The 23,802-nt window shown below is 33.6% G+C and overlaps 1 protein-coding gene across 3 annotated transcripts in view; it reads left to right on the top strand.

Annotated features, from left to right (window-relative positions):
- TMEM68 (transmembrane protein 68) overlaps positions 1–23,802 on the top strand; it is a 40,758-nt gene that overhangs the window by 2,017 nt on the left and 14,939 nt on the right. Inside the window, exons 2-5 of one of the 3 annotated variants that reach the window (XM_006923969.3) lie at positions 4,720–4,760; positions 5,342–5,734; positions 18,819–18,986; positions 21,129–21,322. In XM_006923969.3, coding sequence (XP_006924031.1) covers positions 5,410–5,734; positions 18,819–18,986; positions 21,129–21,322 — 687 coding nt within the window. In that variant the 5' untranslated portion in view covers positions 4,720–4,760; positions 5,342–5,409. The remainder of the gene's footprint in view (positions 1–4,719; positions 4,761–5,341; positions 5,735–18,818; positions 18,987–21,128; positions 21,323–23,802) is intronic. The other 2 variants (XM_015598678.2, XM_025041110.1) reach the window with 2 other exon arrangements.

Genomic DNA, 23,802 nt, shown 5'->3' with positions numbered 1-23,802 from the left:
ATTTTTTGGATAGGAAATAACATGGAATTTTGGTAACTAAAATATATCTCCCCCCAAACATCTTTTAACAATTACAGTTGTTATTGGAATAAAATAAGTAGTAAAGAGTCAAGTATAGCCTGTGGTAAATTGCAGCAGGAGAAGGCCAGGCAGAAGTAGAGGGAACAAGAAATTGCAATTTTAATATTTTCAGCCTTTATGTCAGAGAGATTAAAGAAAGTGTAATGAAAACAAGAGTAGGCAGTAAGAGAACTAGTTTTAATTTTGGCTCTTGGATTTTCACTGAATTAATTTAGCAATTTTGGGCAAGTCAACTTGGCTTTCTGTTTTAAGAAGTTGCATTCATTGAATTCTAACACCATTTTCTCATTATCAAAAGTAAGCTTTATTCAAACTCCTTTGTTCTCTAGTCACAAGTCTTAGTGCACTGTCTTAGTCCACATTTTTGTCAAAGATTTGGTTGAACACAAGTTAGAACATCAGATAGAACATCAGATCTATCTGTATTTAGCTAGCATTTGGTAAGTGCCTAGTATGTGCCAGGCATATTCTAAGTGCTTTACATATGTTTTCTCATATAACTATCAATTTTGTTTACTCTTAGAATCCCAAGTGTTTTGTATAGTATCAAACATAAACTACTTGCTTGATAAATATATGTTGAGTAAGTGAAGTTTTAGCCTAATGCTGTAAGTCTTCTCTGGGCTAGCCTCTTTCTTGTACACTGTATTCTATCCCCTCTGGCCTAGTCAAGGACAAGCCCCAACAATTATCTCCTCTACTTCATCATCCATTTCTCACTTTCCCACTGATGCATTATCATTGGTATTAAAAACTGCTGTATTTTCTTTCATCTTAAAACAACAGCAAACTTGATCTACATTCCCCTCTAGATACCCATTTCTCTATCCCCTTTTGCAACAATATTCCTCTGAAGAGTTGTTTATATTTGCTGTTTGCAATTCATTTACTCCTTTTTTTTTTTTTGAACTTACCACCTAACTTTCATCTCCGGTTTCAAAATAGTTCTTATTAGGGCTTGTCAGTGCCTTTTTGTTGTAAAAATCCAATGATAGGTTATCATTCCTTATTTTACTAGACTTCTGAGCATCATTTGAAACAGTTGAATACTCCTTCTATCTACATCTATTACTTTGACATCCAGGTTGCCACTGCTGGAATGAGGTTGCTGGTTCCTCACTGTCTTTCCAGCTTCTAAAAGGTTGAGTGCCCCAATGGTCAATTCTGGAAACTTCTTTATTTTATATTCACCCACTAGAGGGATCTTCTTTAGTTTCACGTTTTTCAGTACTGTCCATATGTAGCCATTTCTGCCAATTCCAAGATACATTTCTCTAGCCCTGATCTTGCTAAACTCTGCTTTATCCAGCTGGCTATTTAACGTCTTCACTTGGATGTCCAGTAGAATCTTAACATGTTCAAAACTGAATTTCTGATCTTCATCCCACCCGCAAACCTGTTATTCCTGCAACTCCATCTTTCATAAGCAAGCAAATGATGACAAGCATGATGATGATGATAGCGATACTTATTTATTGCTTATATAGTGTAAAGCACTTGTCCGAGCTTTTTTTTACATAGAATCTTCACAAGTCTTATTAGGTAGATACTGTTATTACCCCCATTTTTACAGATGGAGAAGCTCAGGCATAGAGATATTAAGTAACTTGTATAGGTCACACAGTAAGTGGCAGAGCTTCCCAGGATACAAACCCACATTGCCAAAATACTGTGTTGTCATCCCAGACTTTTCTCTCTCACATTCTACATCCATTCACCAACATATTCTATTGACTTTATCTTTAAAATATATCCAGAAACTGATCATCTCTTATGACCTTCACTCTGCCACACTTGTCTAAGCCACTTTCATCACTCATCTCAATTATTGCAATAACTTTCTGTTTGTTCCTTGTATAGTATATTTTCAACACATAGTCATTTAAAATCCAAGTCAAGCAATCTCACTCTTCTAATGCCTTCATCATCTACCTTGGATGAACGCTGGCCTACAGAGTTCTACAGTGCTGCATCTCTCTGCCCTTTTCTGACTGCTCTCCCTATACTCTCCCTCAGCCTGCCTGCCTTGCTGCTCCTCCTTTATACTCCTGGTCTTTTAGCCAGACACTCTTCCAAATACCCACATGGTTTGCTTACTCACTTCCTCAGCTCTCTGTTCAAATGTACTTTTAGAGAGGCCTTCCCAGACTACCCAGTGTAACATAGTGACCCCCTGCTCCCTCATACTCCCTTGTCCGCTGTGGATCTCTATGTTCTTACCATGCTGTATATTTTTCTCTGTGTCACACACAGATGGGTTACTGTACATGCTCCTTTCAATATCAAGATAACTGGACTCAATCACAGGGAGTGACCTGAGTGGTAAAAGGTTATGAGATCAAGGTCTGAGGAAATGTTGAAAGGAAAGGATTCTGACTAGAAATGGGGATTTTGCAGTTCATGATGGCTGTCCTGAAACTTAAGAGATTGTAGAATGAAGAGGTTCTACAGTACAGAGCTAGGTCCAGTAGGAAAAGTTACAGCGAGGTAAGTATAAGAAGATATTTTTAGTAGTTTGATGGATGGTTTTGAAGATGAAATAGGAAATAGGATACTTTTTGAGTTTTCTGTTCTGGAAGGGTTTAAATTAAGATCAAGAATGACCATTTGTGGAATTTTTTGCTTGCAGCATTGGGGCACAGTTAAGGGACTACTAGATCTCATGAAGGTTTCTGTGTAACTTCTCTCACTGGATGTCTGCCTATGCACTGTTTCTCTTCCCTTTACTGTGTGTGTTAAATATGTATAATACAGTATATCAGAATATAATTGAGGATAAGAAGTGTAGTTCTATTACCAATTTTCATTGGGGGAAGTGCTAAAGAGGTTTTAAAATCACAAGATTTTATAATCCTATTAAAAATTAGAAATAAGACTAGATTATTAGAGGCAATTATATTAAGCAGTAAGGGTCAGCTCATCAAAATGATTGACTTTAAGGTCTAGGAAAAGCTTTTTAATGTATTTGAGAGACTATCATAAATTTTAATTTATTAACAATATTTGAAAGCTTTTTTCTTTTGAGATATAATTCACTATAACGTTCAACATTTTAAAATGTGCAACCAATGGTTTTCAGTATATTCACAAGGTTGTACAACCATCACGACTAATTCCAGAACATTTTCATTGCCCCCCAAAGACACCTCTGCTTCCATCAGCAGTCACTTCTCATTGGCCCCTCCCCCGCCCCTGGAAACCACTAATCTTTCTGTCCTTGTGGATTAGTATATTCTGGGTATTTCATATAAATGGAATCATACAAAAATGTGGACTTTAGTGTCTGACTTTTTTTTTTAACTTAGTATAATGTTTTCAAGGTTCATGAATATTGTAGCACGAACTAATACTTCATTCTTTTTCATGGTTGAGTGGTACTCTATTACATGACATAGCGCTTTTTATTTGTCCATTCATCAGTCGATGGACATTTGGTTTGTTTCCACTTTTTGACTATTATGAATAATGCTGCTGTCAACATTTGTATACAAATTTTTGTGAGAATATATGTTTTCAGCCCTCTTGCCTATAGATAGACCTACGAGTAGAATTGCTGGGTCATATTTTAACTCTGTTTAGCTTTTTGAGGAGCTGCCAAACTGATTTCCACAGTGGCTGCATCATATTAGTTCCCACCAGCAATGTGTGACAGTTCTAATTTCTCCACGTCACCATCAACATTTTTTGTTGTTGTTACTATTATTGTTGTTGTTGTTATTATTATTATTATTATTATTATTATTTTGGTTATAGCCATCCTAGTTGGGATAGCTCTGTTTAAAACATAAAATGTTTCGCTGTATTGCATTCTAAATGCTCAAACATTGGTAAATTATAGTGGCTTGACTCTCTAGATGGATTGATTAGAATGTGAGGTAAATAAAGCCCCCGCTTCATGTGTACTATGTTCACTTCTATCACCTTGACAGGCCAGGTTTCTCACAAATAGGTGCTTAGGAAATTAGACTAATTCCTACATCTTTGGAAGAACAAGTGTGTGCCCTACTAATAAGCCAGTCAGCAAGATAATCTTGGCGTTAAACACAACATATAATTGCTTTTGTATTTCTGGCTCTCTCTCCTCCATCCCTTTCTTGTATTTCCTACCTCATCCACAAAGGATTTGAGATCATTTTCATTAAGATTATGTTATGTGGAATAATGATAAACTATCTCTAAGAATAGAATCAGAACCAGAGAAAATAGGAATGGAAGAAGGAAATCTTATGTAGGAGAACATGATCATAAGGGCTAATATAATTTTATCACTGAATTTCATGTTTGACCATCAGCTTATTATATGGCAAAGTTACTAAAAAGAGACATAGTTACACGTTAACTTCATACTTTTCCTTTAAGAAAACAAGATATTTTTATACTTCTGAATTAAATGAAGTCTCAGGTGGGACTTTATTTAGTAGAACTGAACAATGTATATAGCAGTGCCCTCACTAAAGTGTTGGTAGTGTGAAATATAATTTTTAATTGTGATACACTAGTGTGGGCTGTATTCATATTTGTCACACATTTGTGCATGTCTCTTGCTGTATATTTTATGGAAATTCTAATTCTAGGTATTAATGATTATCTTTTTTTTAAATCATGTTTTTTTCTTCAATTTTATACCACGTTTTCCAGAATACATTCAAGCCTGGGACAAGTTATCTAACTAACTTGTGGTAAGTTTTAGTGACTGGTTTAGAAAGTGACATAAAATAATTGTATGGTTATATTTTCAGTCATTTAAGATTAAAGAGAAATTTTAGTGACTATAAGATAAAAATGATATTAATAAATTTTTTATTACATAATACCAAAGAGCAGAGAGCTTTTCTGTAAATGTGATTAAAAAAGACAATATCCATAAATGTATGTCATAATTTCCTAAAGATTTGGGTTACTTTTATTGAATCAGATATTGATGTTTCTTTTGTGAAGAAGTGTCATCTCAACATTACCTAATTTAAGATACAAACGTTTGGTGTGATATACTTAAGATATAAGTCGGACTATTAAGATCAATCTGAAATTTTATCAGCTTTATTTTCCTCTCTCAATCTTAGCTTGTGAGTTATTTCAAAAGCTAAACCCAACACACTCCATGAGCAGACAAACAAAACCTTGTAATTTTCACATTTAAATCTACAACAGTCTACTTGTTTTTGATATTAAGAAATGACTCCATGTAGTGTTTATGTAGATAAAATATTTAACTTTTTAGCTGTGGGAAGAATAACATGGGATTATTTTTCCCTTCTAGTGGCAAAATTGAAGACCTACATGACAATGAAGAAAGAGACTGAATCTGTCATTTTCACCTAAGGAAAAATGATAGACAAAAATCAAACCTGTGGTATAGGACAGGATTCCATGCCCTATATGACCTGTCTGATTCACTTATTTGAAGAATGGTTTGGCGTGGAGCAGTTGGAGGACTATTTGAATTTTGCAAACTATCTCTTGTGGGTTTTTACACCACTGATACTTTTAATACTTCCTTACTTTACTATTTTTCTTCTCTACCTTACTATTATTTTCTTACACATTTATAAGAGGAAGAATGTATTAAAAGAAGCCTATTCTCATAATTTATGGGATGGTGCAAGGAAGACTGTGGCAACTCTGTGGGATGGACATGCAGCAGTTTGGCACGGTAAGCAAGATTACTTGGATCTCCACGTGTTGCTGTTTATGTGTGTGGCACGGAAACTGTATCATCATTCCATTTTATTGATTGAGAAGATACTGAAAACATAATGGAAGGGATATTTACTATTTCTTGTTATCTGTTTTCATACATTGTGATATGTATATCTTTCTTAAAATGAGATTTTATATATTAATGTCCATTAAAAAAAGTACTACACTATAGTGTAGACTTCTACTAAAAGCTAAAATATAAAAATTTTTATTTAAGACATCTGAAAGATTGAAAGACTTTAAAACCACATAGAAAACTGTTTTGAAAATACTTTAATTATTTAGCATTTATTTCCATTTTGTTCAAAATAAATTTGATTTTCGCAGTATAGAGGTTTTTAAAAAATGCATGTTAAATGTAACTTGTATATCAAAATATACCTTTTTTCAATATGATTTATTTCAGAGGTTATTATATATTTCTCAATAAATGAGATAGCAATAAATTTTTCTCCAGGATATTCATTCTTTTCTTTGTTATTTCAGAGAATGTGACGTTCTACATTTAATGACTGGTAGTTCTTCATTTGGCCATCATGAAAATTGCCCTCTTGTGGCATATTTTCAAGGACTTGATATTTTTCTTTACCAATTTTTACCTTATTTGTTGCTCTCTCTTGTTTTGGACTATATGAAAATACAGAGAATTCAATAGGCTTGTAACAGATGTGCCTTCTGTATCATTTTGTTGAGCATCAGAGTGGTTCCACAGACATGGAGGGAAGCACAGATTTTGAAATAGATGCTTGAGGTGGTAATCACATCATAAGGAATATAAATGTTGAATCACTATGTTGTACGCCTGAAACTAATATGATATTGTATGTCAACTATACCTTAATTAAAAAAAATAAGACACTTAAGAATATAGATCACTGAAGTATAGGGCTACTACTATAGCAAAGATCACCAGTGACATGCTTATTAGGCTAATGTGTTGTCATTTTAATGCTACATACATTCTTACAAATCTTTTTTGAGCACTTAACTATGCCATACACTGTAAAATGCTTGGCATGCATTAATTATTTTAAACTTTATAATATAATAGACAGATTTTATGTATTACCTCCATTTTACAGTTTTCCCATGAGGAAACAGGAACAGAGAGGTTGCTATTTGCCCAAAGCACACTAGGAAGCTAGGAAGAAGAGCCAGAATGCAGCTTCAGAAATCAGGCTCTAAGGCCTGTGCTTTTGTGATCTGTGTTGTGTGGTAAGTTTGTCCCAGGTTGGGGATTCAGGGTCAAAAGTAGTGGTATTCAGCAGGTTGGTAAACAGAAATCATATGTTTTTGATGTATTGAATTCTTAATATTTACTCGTTTATACTAATGCTCTTGCTGGTCAATACACACTCATACTCTCCTCATAGTTGTTTTACTTGAAGCAAGATGATACTTTAGCATTCCATGTGTGCACATCTGCAGAGAATGCATCTATGTAGACTGCTATTGTTCACTGTCTTTAAAACAGTGATACAGAAATTCAGTGGCATTGTTTATAACACTCATTGGGAATATGTATCTCCCTCTCACATATACAGCCCCTATATTTCAGGATAATATACATTGTAAGGAATTTTAATTTATTTATATTCTAAGAGACCTTGTTAGGATAAATTCAAGCACTAAATTTATTTTGTAGCAGAATGTATAATTTGAAGGCATTTTTATTATTTATTTATTGAGGTCTTTTAAAATATGCATTTATGACTCAGAGGAAGTAAAAAAAAAAATATATATATATAGCCTGTTTTAATGTTTTTTTATGATAGCATTTTATTAAGATAAATGGTACTTTTTAAAAAAAGATTTTCTTTACCCTGTTCTTTAGTGACATTTATCAAAGGCATTTGTGTGCATATTTGGATTTTGTATTGATGTCAAATCAGTTTGAATTCAAGCTCTTTAAAGAATCTTCAAAGGACTTTTTCAGCTAATATAAATGTTAGATTATGAAAAAAAGTATAAAATTAAAAAAAATAAAGGAGAAAATAGTCACCTAAAATTTACCTTGCAATTGAGTTCTGTTAAAATTGTGGTGTGTTTATCATTTTTTATGTGTGGGCAGACTAGTATTTTTCATGTCACTCAGCCTTTTTAGTGACTTCTAATGACTACATGGAACTCTGTAAATCCTATAACTAATTTAGTCAGTTACCTATTTAACTATCATTTATTTATAATTGTTTACTATAAGTATCTGTATAAGAATCTATACATTGTTTTCTGATTTGAAGTTAAAATTTATCCTCATACTATATACAATGTAAATACACTCATTTTTCAGAAGATTTTCTGATTCTTATGTGCTGTACCACATAATGCTTATACTATCAAGAAACATTAATTTGATGTTTCTTTAAATACCTACATTTCTAGGTAGTTTGCTTGGTAATGATGGGTCAGTGAAGTCCCAATCGTCAAGTTACTTATAGCCTTTAAACTATAAAAATTTGACTTTTTTTTTTCTTAAACATTCCTGGAAAATATGAGTGGTAGTTTAAAAAGCTGGACTCTTAATATTTATTTTCCCTGAAAATTATTTTAGGACATCTGTAAAGGTAATCAGAACCATAACTTTCAGTTTAGGGAAGTAAGTAGTATTTTATTTGGTGGTTTTTAATTGTTTGTTTTATCTTATTTTATTGTGTGTATTCATATTATTGTGATTTTGTTTTTGTTTTACAAAAGAATTTTCTTTATTTTCTGAAAATGATATTTATGCTTACCTAACACCAGCATAACTGGTTCACTTCACTGGCAATACAAAATTTTGGGAAAATGAACTGTTTTGATTAAATAGTCTTATCATATGACTATTATTTATATTATATGAGTAACTGATTTTTTTTTTTAAAGGACTATAATAGAAACTCAACTTACTTTTACTTTATATTATGATTTTTTAAAGACATAGTTATGTTTTATTCACTAAAAGGGTCTTATCAGTTAAACTATATGTATCAAAATTTTTATGGGAAAATCAAATTGTGGTATTAAGAAAATATCACCTCTCTATACACTTTACGTCCTCTGTCTTTCTTGCAGTGAAAGACTCCTCAGTCTGACTGCCTGAATTCAAACACAGGCTCTCCGCAGTGTCTGGCCGGGTGACCTTTGCAGGTTATCTGACATCTTTTGCCCCCTTCCCCTTTCTTTGTTTTCTCACCCTTCTTTCCTTGCCCCTTACTCCCTTACTCTTCCTCCTTCCTTTTGCAACAATTATAATTTTTTAAACCTTCATTTTGAAAAAAACCAGAAAAGTTGCTAAAATAGTCCTGAGAGGTTCTGTATATTTTTCATCCAGCTTTCCCTAATGTTACATCTTATATAACCATTTCTCAAATTATCAAATTTATCAATGGTACAGTAGTATTTACTAAACTATAGATCTTATTGAAATCTTACCAGTTTTCTCAACAGTATCTTTTTACCAGGATCCAAATATTGTATTTAATTGTATTTAATTGTTAAGTCTCCTCCAACCTATGATGGTTATTGAGTTTTGTGTTGTTGTTGTTTTTTTTTTTTTTGGTCTTTTGACCTTCACTTTTTTAGAGAATACTGTTCAGTTATTTTATAGACTATCTCTCAATTTAGATCTAGTGTTTTTCATAAGTAGACTGAAGTTATGCATTTTTGACAATACCACAAAACATATGATGTGTATCTTCTCAAGTGCCTTCGATCAGAGTTTCATGATGTTGATATGTCTTATTACTGGTGACAGTAACTTTGAACATGTGCTTAAAGAGGTGTCTGCCAGGTTTCTCCACCATTAAGTTGCTTATTTTTTAATCGATAAATATCTTGGAACTACTTTAAAACTATGTAAATAACCCTTTTCAAATGAGATACTTAACTTTTCCTAAACCTTATTTTCCTTTTCTTTAAAATGGGTTGTTGTAAGGATTTAGTGAAATTTCACGTAAAGTATTTAGCATAATTTCTATTACGTACTAAATGTTCAATACAGTCATGCACTGCTTAATGATGATATGTATATGTTGTGAGAAATACACTGCTAGGTGATTTCGTCATTGAGTGTACTTAGGCAAACCTAGATGGTATGGCCTATTACATCCCTAGGATATATCTATATGACAATGTAGCCTATTGCTCTTAGGCTACAATCCTGTACAGCAGGTTACTGTGTAAAACAACAATGAGATTAAATCAAGCACAAGAGAAAATGATGCAATTAAGAAACCTGATAAACACGAAATATATAAGGCTGCTGCCAGCGGAACATGGCATATTGTTTTATAGCAGACTTTTTCAATAAGTAGGGTATACTCTAAAATAATGATAAGAAGTTAGTATGGTAAACATATAAACCAGTAACTTATTCATTTATTATTATCAAGTATTATGTACTGTACATAATTGCATGTGCCTAATTTTTATATGACTGGCAGTGCAGTAGGTTTGTTTACACCAGCATCACCACAAACATGGGAATGATGTGTTGTGCTATGACATGATGACTACAGCGTCACTAGGCAATAGGAATTTTTCAGCTCCATTATAATCTTATGAGACGACCATCATATATGTGGTCTGTTGTTAACTGAAATGTCATTATGCGGCACATGTTTGTAAATGTTAGCTGTCATAATTATAGAGCATCTTTCTCTAATACTTTGGAAGGCCCTGAAATATATCACCTGTGTCTTGATCATTGTTAAGTTCAATTTAAAATTGTATATTCAGGGTCCCTAGTATTTTAAAATATAGTTTTATGCTATCCAATTTTTGCCTATTTTTCCTTGTTTAAGAAATGCATTTTGCCACATAGTGTACATATATGTGTATACTGTTTCACGAAAAGTAAGTATATTTTGTACATATGATTTGCTCTGTTTTCTAGTCTACTCTCTTTTATTTAAAAAGAAAAATGTTGGTCATAACTCACTAAAGTGATTTCACAATTCACTAATAGGTTGTAACCAGCATTTGAAGTATCACAGGTGAAGGTTAGCATGGACATACCTGTAGTAGGAGCTGTGATATGGGGCAAAACACAGACTTTGGAGTTAGATGTGGGTTTTCCTCCTGGTCTCACCACTGTGTGACCTTGAGTAGGTTATATGGACTTTACTCACTTAAGTTTCCTCATCAGTTTATGGTTTCTGTGAGGACTAAACAAGAACAGTTGTTATGGGCAAAAATAAAAGCACTATTCAGAGAGGAGGTAGCTTTTGAATAAGGCTTTGATGAATGAGTAGGAAAACTGTTTGATTAAATATTTCACACCACTGCATTTAAAAACCAAATAAGATGGACGGTTTTGTAGGAGAATAGAAATGATCAAAATTGATTCACGAAGAAGAGAGAAACAACAGAAAAGATCAATAATCAATTATGAAATTAATGGGAACAGAGGGCCAGGAGTCCACAAGTTATGCAAACTTTTAAGAAACAAATAATGCCCATCTTACACTGTTTCAGTGTGTAGAAAAAAATGTGAGTCTACATTTATTTGGCAAGTCTAGGATACCTTGCTAAGGAAAGCACACCCAAAAAGGAGATTTGTAGGTCAGTCTCATAGAAAATAATTTTACAAAATTTAGTATTTATGAAACAAATCTTAGCAAGTGATGACTGAGAAGTACTACCTTGACTAAGAAAGGGAATGTGTCAGAAATCTTCAACAAACATGATCCATAATGGAGAAGTAGAGAAGTATTAAAGGAATTCCAGTAAGTATGGAACAGGACAAGGATGCTCTCGCCACTACCATAACATTGTTTTGGAGATCCCAGAAATAAGTATAAAGAATAGAAAAAAGGAGACACCGAAAGAACTGAGTGAATCAACTACAGACTTATCAGTGCTAATAAGATTGGTTAGCAAGAAAAATGGGCACAAAATTAGTAACCACTCACGTATACACCACTAATAATCATTTTAAAAAAGGAAAAGAAAAATTCTATGTAAGATTAAATCTAACAAAAAAATGTAAGAACTTTATGGTGAAAGTGTATACAAAAGAGTTGTGGAAGCAGAAAATCTAAAAGTTAGGAATCTTACTTTTTCCATTCAGCAATGTATCTTGGAGATCTTGACAGGCATATGTAGTGATCACATTCTTCTTAATGGCTATAAAGTATTCCGTAATAAATTCCTATTACAGTTAAGATGTCACTGTATAGGCCACACATTATAGTCGCTTTATAGGCCACACTCCTAGTTCATTTAATTCTGATTTTTTATGCAACTTCTAAAATTCATATAGAAGAGTAAATAAGCAAGAATAATACCAAAGCAAATTTGAAAAAAACAAAAGAAGTATTTTCTTTATTGTATCAAAAACATTAACATCTTTAATAATTAAAATTTGGGTATTGGTATAGGGAAAGGATTATCGCAAATAGACTAAACAGGTTAAAAAGTCCAGAAACGTGTTTTTTGTAAATGATAAAGTAGTTTTTCAGATCAGCAGGAAAAGACAAAATCTTTTCATAAAAGACAACTAAAAGATGTGTGAGAAGATGGGTCACATTAGCACAAGTCATTTATGGCAGAAAGTAATAAATTAGTATAAAATGAATCCAACTTAAAAATGGACCAAACTTATGATTGGGAAACAAATGGCCAATAATTATAACATGCATAAGCCCGCTAGTAATTAGGAAAATGTAAATTAAAACAATATTGAGATACATTTTTACCCAAAAGATTGGCAAAAATTATAAAATTTGGTAACATTAAAGGATGAGAATGGAGAAATGGGAACTCTCATTCAATGCATGTGAGAAAGTATTGTAGTACAGCCAGTCAGGAGGACAATTTGGCGGTATCATCATTTAAAATGGGAGTATTGTATGACCAACAGTTGCCCTTCTTAGTATCTACTATAGTGATATAGTCACATGTTCAGACAACAAGGATGCAAAAAGGGATGTTCATTGCAGTGATATTTGTGAAAAATTGGAAACAATCCAGTTGTCCCTGAATAGAAATAGCTCAATTAACTGTGATAGGAATTTATTATGGAATACTTTATAGCCATTAAGAAGAATATGATCACTATATATGCCTGTCAAGATCTCCAAGATACATTGTAGAACAGAAAAAGTAGATTCATAACTTTAAATAGTAGGATAGCATTTATGTTAACATATATGAGTACTAAATAAAACGCAGGGTGTATTCAGGACTAGAAGATGAATCATGTGGGTGAGAAGTATGTCGAATGATGAACCTGGAAAGCAAGACTGAACCTAGATTTTGAAGGACCTTGAATGCTATGCTCAGGCATTTGGACTTTATTTTATAGATAGTTTAGTTTATTTGCTTTCTCAAGGAAGACCCAAAAGGATGCATTGTTAATTTACCATAGTGTGTAGGTAAATATCATTAAATTTAATTTTTAATAGCATTCTTTTGAGTCCATTTGAAATATTACCAAGTAGTTTATTCCTTTAATACTAGAATTACTAGCACACTTAATTTAATCTGTTTGGTGAAGATATAATTTAAAATGAATTTCCTGAACTAAAATTTATACTGAAATCTTACTGTTTGAATGCTTGTTTCTTAGCAAACCAAACAGGGATAAAAACTTAAGGAAGAAACTAACAGTTTCAGATTTTCATTCCTTAGATTTCCCTTTTGTCTCACATGTGCGTGGCAGTGCTTCTTGGGACTGCTGTTCTGTGGAGGCAATATGGCTGTAGGAACTTCCTTTTCTGCTGTAGCCACTGGAAATTTCCTTTTTATCTTCCTTTTTCTTTGAACTTAATTCTACTCTTGACTTCTGAACGCTTTCTTCTTTTTCTTCTCTTGCTTTTGCCCTTCCTTCCTTCCTTCCTTCCTTCCTTCCTTCCTTCCTTCCTTCCTTCCGTCCGTCCGTCCTTCCTTCGAGAAAGATTTCCAAAACAATTGTATGGTGTTTCTTTTATGACATGAAAAAATAACAAAACATCTTAAGTTTATACATTTGTATTTTTTCTCTTTTATTGAGGTATAATTGACATATAACATTAGTTTCAGGTATACAACAATGATTTAATATTTGTATATGTGGGAAATTATCACCACAGTAAGTGCAGTTAACATGCATCACCATATATAGTTACAAAAGTTTTTTTATAATGAGGACTTTTAAGAGTTACTCTCTTAGAAGCTTTCAAATATGCAATGCAGAATTATTTTCTATAGTCACCATTCTGTATATTACGTCCTCATGACTTATTTATTTTATAACTGAAATTCATACCTTCTACCCCCTTTACTAATTTCACACTGCCCCCCTGCCTCTGGCAACCACCATTCTGTTCTCTGTATCTATGAGCTTGGTTTTGTTTGTTTATTTTTTAAATTCCACATATAAGAGATTATATAATGTTTGTTTTTCTCTGACTTATTTCATTTGGCATAATACCCTCTAGGCACATTCATGTTGTTGCAGATGGCAAGATTTAATTTTTTTATGGCTGAATAGTATCTCATTGTGTGTGTGTGCATGTGCATGTGTGTACCATATCTTCTTTATTCATTCATTCATCAGTGTACGTAGATTGTTTCCATATCTTGGCTATTGTAAATAATGCTGCAGTGCATTACTGCACATGGGGTGCATATATCTTTTCAAATTGGTGTTTTCCTTTTCTTCCGATAAATGCCTGGAAGTGGAATTGCTTTTAGTTTTTCACCATTTAGTATGTTAGCTGTGGGCTTTTCACATGTGGCCTTTATTATGTCGACGTACATTCCCTCTATATACTCTTGGTTGAAAGTTTTGTCATAAATGGATGTTGAATTTTGTTAAATGCTTTTTCAGCATTTGTAGAGATGATCATATGATTTTTATTCTTCATTTTGATAATGTGGTTTGTTATGTTAGGGATATTGGCTTGTAATTTTTTTTTTTCTTGTGTCTTTGATATTGAAATCAGGGTAATTTTTGCCTGGTAACATGAGTTCTGAAGGGTTTCTTCCTCTTTTTTTTTTTGGAAGAGTTTGAAAAGAATTGGTATTCTTTGAGTGTTTGGTAGAATTCACCGGTGAAGCTGTCTAGTCTTAGAGGTTTTTGATTACAGATTCAGTGTTATTACTATTCAGATTTTCTGTTTCTTTCTGATTTAGCCTTAGAAGGTTGTAAGTTTCTTGGGCTTTATCCATTTCTTACAGGTAGTCCAGTTCATTGACGTATAATTGTTCATAGTAGTCTCTAATGATTGTATTTCTGAGGTATCAGTTGAGAGATAGCCTCTTTCATTTATGATTTTATTTATTTGAGCCCTTTTTTCTTGGTGAGTCTGGCTAAAGTTTTGTTAATTTTGTTTATCTTTTCAAAGAACCAAATCTTGGTTTTATTGATCTTTTCTATTGTTAGTGTCTACTTCATTTATCTCCACTCTGATCTTTGCTATTTCTTTCCTCTTAGGTATAAAGTTAGGTTATTTGAAATTTTTCTGGTTTCTCGAGGTAGGTATTTATTGCTATGAACTTCCTTCTTAGACTTCTTTTGCCGCATTCCACGTTTTGGTGTGTTGCATTTCCATTTTCATTTGTCTCAAGCTATCTTTTTATTTTTCTTGATTTCTTCATGGACCCGTTGGTTATTCAGTAGGCTTTTTTCTTTTTGCCAGAATCAGCAGAGGTCGTGGCCTGACAATGGTGAGATGAGAAGGAAAAGTAGCTCTTATGACTAGAAACATGATCACATTTCATCTGCTCTCCAGAGTATCAGTTCCCAACTCCTGTGATAAAATATCCAAAGTATTTTCCTGAAACATAAGTGGATCTTACTTAAATCTTTTATAATCCCTACAATCCACCAATAGCACAGGGTCACTGTAAGAAATGTCTTGGTGTTTGGTAGCAGAGGACCTAGGCAGATTAATCTCTAGCTGGAGGAGGAAAAAAAAAATGTATGGCCAGGAAGCCAACCTTGAACTAGGGTTAAGTTAGAAGGAGGCCTCCAGAGATCATTCCCAGCCCTATCTCCACCACCCTTTTTATGTTGTCGTTTGCTTCGCTTGCTGAAACCCTTGTTCCTGCCTATGGTGACTTGGAATAGGGTTTACAATGTGGCAGGAAGAACAGATAAAGAATGGCACGAGTCTCTAATTTTATTTATATTTCCAGAGAGGTGTTTTCTTGATATCCAGTTCAAATCTCTGATCACAATTTTTCGCCCAGAATGTAGTAGTTAGATTCAATAATATCATTTTTGTTATTAAATAAAATAGGAATTTCTAAAGAATAATTTGTGAATTAAATAGTTTTTTTTTTAATTGACAGCATTTTTAAGTTAGCCACATGTATATAGCAGTTTAAATGGTGTTTTATTTTGCATCAGGTCATGAGTTAAGAGTTTTTCCTATTTTTAGCAATGAATTATTATAGACTGTTAAATTTTACTCTAGGTTGTGTTATTTTATAGGGAAGTTTTAACTTATTCAATGTCTCCTACCCCTGCCCTTTTCATCCACTCCCCTTTATCTGTTCATTTTCTTACCCCTTTCATAACCTGCTTGTAGTGAGTAGAATCTTGTACTCTTTAGCAGTTACTCGATATCAGATTTACACAGAAGGGTCCAGATTGTTTTTTAGGAGCTAGCAGATTCAATAAAGTGTTCGTGATGTTTCAGAGATGTGCGATTTCTTGGATAACCTTAACAATCAAAAATAGTTTTAAATTCTAATATTGTTTATGTTAGAACCTGAAGGTTCTTTTTATCTTATAGATTCTATGATTCTCTGATCTTACAGAAAAGTCTCTGATCTTCTATGATTTTTCCATAGAAGGCAATATTATTTTTTATTTGTAGTCTTTTAAAAAGTTAATATTCCAAGTATTATACAAATAACTTATTTTTCTAAATCATGTGAGTATAAGTGCCTACATTACCTTCTCTTTAACACTTTTAGTGTATATTTCCTACAAGCAAAAATATTCCATTTAACATCAATAAAACCATTAAAATCAGAGAATTAACATTGATTATTATTAACATTTAACCCTTAGATCTCATGCAGGTTTGTAGCTTTTTCGTTTGACTCATTGCTTTGTTTTATAATTTCCTTCTATCTACTGAAATTTCTAATATGATTATGTATCCATTTTTCCCACTAGATCTTTTAACATATTAACATAGTTATTTTAAAGTTACTGTCCGATAATTTAAACATTTGGGTCTGGTTCTCTTGATGATGGATATTTTTTTTCTTGCCGTTTTGTATGTTCCATAAATTTTTCTAATGAATTCTGGGCATTGTTTGTAAAAGAACAGTGGAGAATGAGGTAAATAGAATTTGTCACTGAAAATTGTCCTTTTTCTGTTAAACCATTAGTGAGTGGGGTGAGGTTAATTCAATCTACTCAGCAATTGAACTGGGTCGGATTTTATTGTAGCTATAGTTACCTTCAGTTCAGCACTTTAAAATCCCACTGCTAACTGTACATATGTAGAGCCAAGAGTGCCAGGGGATTTTCGTCGATGTTCCCATTGCAGCCTCAATCCTATATACCTGTGCTACAGAGGGGCTCTCCCCGTGCTCCTGCCTCTCCCCCAGGGAAAGGTTGCCTTTGCTTGCAACTCCATGTGTGGCTTGTGGCAAGGGTGCAGGTGGCGGGGGCACTCCGTGATCCTCCTGGTTCAGCCAGAATCTTCCACAAGCCCTGTGTGCCTGGATCCAAGCATGATGCTCTCTCAGTGCTCCACACTCTCCGGTGTGGCAGGGAGACTGTGCCGTGTGTAGGTGGTTTGGGTTTGGGAGCAAGTTTCCTGCCTTCCTCTCAGTGGTAGCAGATCTCTGCTTTATGTCATTTCAGCAGCCTGGGCCTGCCCTATACCTCCCAGTGGCAGATGTTTTGGCTTCTCCCTCCTGTAGTAATAGTGGAGTTTTGCCTGAGTCGGGGGTGGGGCTAGGCAGGAGAGAGGAGTGGGGAAATGGGGCTCTGTCCTTCCCAGCATCAGATGCCTTTTGTGTACACTTCTTCCTTAGAATGGGGTGGAGGGGGTTTCTGCACCTTTCCCAGTGTCACTTTACTTTTACAAGAGAAGTTTCCAGGAAGTGAGTGGGGTTTTGGTCTCTGTACCATTATCAGGGGCTCTCTTGGGTCTCTTGCCTGCCCTGCCCCTAATGTTTCTTGAGAGCACCATGTGAGGCTTGTGCAGCAATGCTGGTGAGTAGGTGTGGACTCTGTATCTGGGGTGCCACGGGACTCTACACTCAGTGCTCTCCCACATTTGCCCTTTTAAGTATTTGTTAATATTTCAGTTTTCTTTGCCCTACCTTTATGGCACCTACCACTTCCTCCCATACTCACTTTTTTCTCTCATTAGCGGGGCTTGTCACCTTTTGGAGCTCAGTTCACCTGATTGAGAGGTTGACCTGAGCTTTCTGACATGCTGCTTTTTCTTGTTCTTAGTGTGGGAGTGAAGCTCTCTTACAACTGCAGAGTTTATTGTAGTTTTCTCCTGCTCTGTATTTGCAGCCGCCTTCAACACTGAGAAACTTGGCTCACGTTATCCTTAATATATAGACTTGTTTGGTCAATTCCCCATTAGTAACCAGTCGCCCACCACTGCCGTCATCCCCTGCCACTCACGGATACCATCTTACCCCACTCGGGTGGTGACACCCTGTACCAGGCCACTTACTTGTCTGGATGCTGTGCTCAATTCACTCAGGTTCTGACGTCCATACTTGCCCCATCCTTGGCTCTCCTCCTTTTCCCATGCAGGCCTCAGCACCCTGTTCTAGGCTTTTTTGCGAGGATGCTCTCATGACGGTGCTTGGCCTTTGACTGCCCACTCCAGGCCTCCCTGTGTGGCTGCCGTTCTCATGCTGCCTGGGCTCTAGCACTCTGAGCCACCCCTCCACACTGTGCCTACTTCGCTGTGGCCCACTTAATGGCTCAGAACTGATTGTCAAGGAGGGAAGGCGGGGGAAAGAGGAAGAGAAACAGGAAGGCTCAACATTTTGTAAGAAAGACTGTGTTTCTGAGTTAGTAACCATTCTTTAGTATAAATAACTAATAAATATATTTTAAGTATTTGTGTTTTGTCTAACAGGTTATGAAGTTCATGGAATGGAAAAAATACCAGAAGAAGGACCAGCACTTATAATTTTTTATCATGGAGCTATTCCAATAGATTTTTACTACTTCATGGCTAAAATTTTTATCCATAAAGGCAGAACTTGCCGAGTGGTAGCTGATCACTTTGTCTTTAAAATTCCAGGTAAATTTTCACTGTTGTGATATAAAAATGTTTAATTAACACAATCAAATTATGTGATAGTTTATATTTTGGGGCTCTTGAGTGTAATTTGGAAAAGATTTTTGCCTTTTTAGGTAACACACTTGGAACTCCAGTTTGGGAGCATCTAATTATCCTGCTTAGCTAATATCTAAATATAAAAACATTATGGCCAAAATATTATATTATTTTTTTTTATTAACAGGTAATTAGTTGAATTTTTTTGAAGTTAAATCCTGTACTTTCATTTTAAAAAATAAATTATAACTTTTGCCAATTTATATATTGGTATAAAGAGTCTATTTTGTCTCATGTTTGACTTGGCTGGTAATTACTCTTAAGATTGAGGACTAAATTCTTTTTAATCTGTTCGTAAAGGCTTTGTACCTTTTTAAAAAGATTGATTAACCAAATAGTTTCAAACACAATACAGTTTTAAAATAAATCATTCTAAAATAACGTCATTGAGCTTAAATCTTATTTTCTTCTGTCACTAAGTCACCAGAAGCAGGCCAAAAAGTTTATAGTTTTGTACTCTGGAATAATAAAACAAAAGCCACCCATCAACCAGACAAACACAAAGCAGTGAATTAAATAACAATCTACTCAGAGTCTTTCATAGACATGGTTAATGTTTTGGATATTCTTATGTCACTAAAAAGTCATTTGTATTTTGGTTATAAACTAAATTAGCTATAAGAGGTTTTTGTTTAGAAAGTAATATTATCACTTTATAATGAATTTGGAAACTAGAAGAAAGAAGATCATTGTAATTTTACTACTCTAACATAACCAGTCAGCATTTTGATTTATTTTACTTCATTTTTAATTTGCATACTTTCACATTATGCAGATGATTTTGTGTTTTAAATAAAATTAATGTTAGCATTAATATTTTATCATGTTTTATAAAGAAGTTGTTTTTTAAATTAAGAACAGTTTTAAAATATTTAAAACTTTTCTCGTATGGAACATTAGGTTGCTTCCATTTTTTTTCTTTTTATGCATAATAGAATGTGAATATTTTTATTTAGCATTTGGCTTTAAAAAATTTTTCCTACTTCATGATCTTTATGGTCTTATAATTTATGAAACCTCCCTTATTCATTGATTGTGAGAATGCATCAAGTTAAATCATTGAGCTTTTAATGAAATGTAGAATGAAAATTATTTCAACCTTAATATTTCTAACCTTGCTTCAGATCCTAAAACCTGTAAGAAGTTTGGTTAGTCTACACAGTTTTCACTGCTCATTTCCATATTTCCCATTTTCAAGGAATAATGTATACTAACATTAGTCCTCTAAAGTTCCAATTTAGGAATTGGTTAAAATATTTAGTTACTTGACAGGATTATTTTTTTCATTTATAAACAGTTGTAGTTTGAAAAAACAATATAATATTAAGACCTGGAATGAACTGCTCCTGAATCTCGCACTCACTTTACTAAAAGCTTTTAATGATTTTGTTGTTATTATTTATTTAAAAATTTTAATTGTGGAATTATCATCATCTAACTTTTAATTTCAGTAGATTTGATTACGGCTTGCCAATTTTAATAGGGTTGAGCATAGTCAGATTTAAATTCTCTTGAGTGATTCTCTTTTTATAGGGTTAATGGAAGATTATATTTGTGATTGCTGATGGGCTACCATTTCTGATTGCTCTGATAAATACTGTAGACAATGTTTAGCTGTGAGATTCAGTGAAAAGAACTTTGGACTAGACATACTGGACTGGAATCTCTGCCCTGCCATTTGCTAGGTCTGTGACTTTGAGTAAGCTACTTACTTTCTGAGCCAACTTTTCCTCATCTATAAAATGAGGATAAGAATCTTTGTTTTCCAAGGTTTTTGTAAGTTAAAAGTTTAGATATGTAAAGTAGCCAGAGTAGCAGGTGATTACTAAGGAGATCATCAATATTAGTTGATCAATAAGACATAGCTATTGCTTTTCCAGCAATATTAATCTTATGTTAACCTTAAGAGTTCTTATTTTAAAAAGTGAAAAAGAATTTACTGATTTAAGTATAGATAGTAAATTATGTAGATTGTGAAGATGTTTGTTCTTAAAGACTTAGACAAGAAGTTCTTAAGATATATTTTCATGCTGATGTTTCTTACAGGGTTTAGTCTATTACTTGATGTATTTTGTGCTCTACATGGACCAAGAGAAAAATGTGTTGAAATTCTGAGGAGCGGTCACTTGTTAGCTATTTCGCCAGGTGGAGTTCGAGAAGCCCTTATCAGTGATGAGACCTACAACATTATATGGGGTAATCGTAAAGGCTTCGCTCAGGTTGCAATTGATGCAAAAGTGGTGAGTTGTATAAAACTATTTATTAAAGTAAAGCTAGGTTGAATTTACAATAAACGCTTAAACAGTGAAACAAAGTATATAAAAATTTAGATACTATCATTGCAGTATTTTAAAAATTAGTGTATATAGCTCTTGTAACAATAGAGAAATGTTCCTTTTAGATAGGAAGCCATCTAAAAATAAATTAATCTGGAAATTTGGCAAATATCCAGAAAAATTTTATTTTACATTTCAAACTCCAGCTTATATTAATTAGATTTATAAAATTCTTTATATTCCTTCAGTTACACATTTTTTTCATAAGTAGTCATCCACTTCTATGTATTTTAATCCTTTTGAGTTGGAATATTTGAGTTGGAATTGAGTCGCAATATTTCAGCGATAGGTGTTGGTTGGTTTCATTGCAATTCTTTTATCTGTAACTATTTATATAACAGTAGAACTCAAATAATATATGACTCCTATCATTTTTTTTATCAGCAAATGTGATCAACTATCTAATCATATGACTAAAGATGAGAAATAGACATGGTGTAATTTAGGTCTTTTTGAAAGACTTTACAAATGAATTTGTCAATAATATTAAGTGTTCCTCTGGGATTCACTGTAGACTGTAGACTGAAGAAGGTGAATGCCATTTTGTCCTTTTCTTTCGCTTTGGAGAGTATTTCTCAGCCCTTTGATCTCCATAATGTACTTTATCTTATGAAACACTTATTTATTACTTATGGAATGTTTATTCTTTGTTTTGTTTGTTTTCATTTTAGATTGTCTATCAGAAAAAGAAATCGTAGTATCTTTGACAAGGTGGTGTTCTTTTTCCAGGCCAATTAGTTAGAGACAGCTGCCAGTACTTTCACACTGAAGTTTTTTGTGTGTCCATTGATGCCACATAAAGAGACCAGTCTGCAGCCTTAACTTGCCTGTTCATCTTGCAAATACAGACTTGTTGATTACAAAGAAAAAAAATTATGGATGATGATTCATTCTAACCCAAGACCAGTATTTGAAGAAGAATGGAAATTTTCTCTTTATTTTTTAATTGCAGAGTTACCATAAAATACGATGAATTGAGCTCTGTTCTTCCCTTACATATGTGTATGTAACTCTGAGAAGTAAGTTATTGCTGTAGTACTTTAATAGTGTGGTCCTAATGTGAAGGTTAATGTACTTGCCAAAGTGCTTAATAATAGACAGTGTAAAAATTTAAACATTACTGTCCTAAAGTAGGTTATAAGCTCTCTGAGGACAAGGCCATCTTTATATTCTGAGTCCTTGGTATAATGACTAGAACCTAGTAGGATATTCGTATTTGTCGAATGAAATTGATTTTTTAACACAGTGTTAAACACTACTGGAAGGGAGGCTTTGAATTGAATTTTATGTTAATAGTATTAGTGATATAGAAAATTAATTTATAGTACATTTTATTTTCCAAAAAGTCTTAAGTACTGATGTAGAAAACAAAATTTTGGACTATAAGACTAATATCTAATATTAAAGGACATACGCACAATTGTACAAAATTAAGGGGAATCAACGGAATGTATTTTAAAGCAATGATAAAAGCTAAAATCTAGTCAGAGATAGTCCAACTTTCATGTTTATATTTTGAGAGAATTATTTCTCCTAAGGTTTAAGATAAAAATAACATACATAGATTTGGAATTATATAAATCGATCATGGGATTCCTTATCCTTAAGTTTACAGTTTTAAGGAACATTGCCTGGAATAAGGCCTGAAAGAAATTATGTAGAGAAAGGAACTCTTATTCCAATCCTTGAAAGCATTTCTAGATAATTAGTTAAGATAATCTAGATAATGTAGATAAGGTTTTTATACAAACCTTGAAAAAATTTAATATACAGGTTTTCAACTTTATAAACCAATAAAAATGTTTAACATTGCTGATTTACAAAATAGCATTGTAAGTTTGACAGATCTTGTACCTCCCCAACCTTTTGAGTGCTTTTAAAGGCTTTATGTTGGTACTGCTATACAGTAAGTGGGTGACATATGTAATTATTCCAATGTTGCAGATGAGGAAACTCAGACACAGAGAGATGAAGGGATGGAGGGATCAGGTCATACAGCAAGGCAGAAGCAGAGCAGAGCACACAGTTCAGGACTGCGGGCAACTGGCACTGTTGCCATCGCTGACTGCATTTCACAGTGAGTCTGCTGACATTGAGATTAGAGGGGCCTTCCAGATACGTGAGGGAAATCTTCCAGTCACGTAGTGCCCCGTCTGGATTACCCCATCTGGATAACCCCTTCATAGGCTTCACAGAGTTTCATAAACTTAGAGTAAATGTTTAAGACTGTTGTTGCAGGCTTAACTATATTTAAATGGTGACATAGTAACAAATTAGAGTGAAAAATCTAGATCGTTAATGCAAGTTCACAAAATATTGGTAGAAAATATTAAGGTTCACCTGAAAGTTATAGCTTTTTGATGTAATATAAATTATTTTTTGAA

The sequence above is a fragment of the Pteropus alecto genome, unplaced genomic scaffold (genome assembly GCF_000325575.1).
Source record: "Pteropus alecto unplaced genomic scaffold, ASM32557v1 scaffold87, whole genome shotgun sequence".
Taxonomy (NCBI): Eukaryota; Metazoa; Chordata; class Mammalia; order Chiroptera; family Pteropodidae; genus Pteropus; species Pteropus alecto.
The sequence above is the reverse complement of the archived record's forward strand: the minus strand, read 5'-3'. Positions and strand labels throughout refer to the sequence as shown.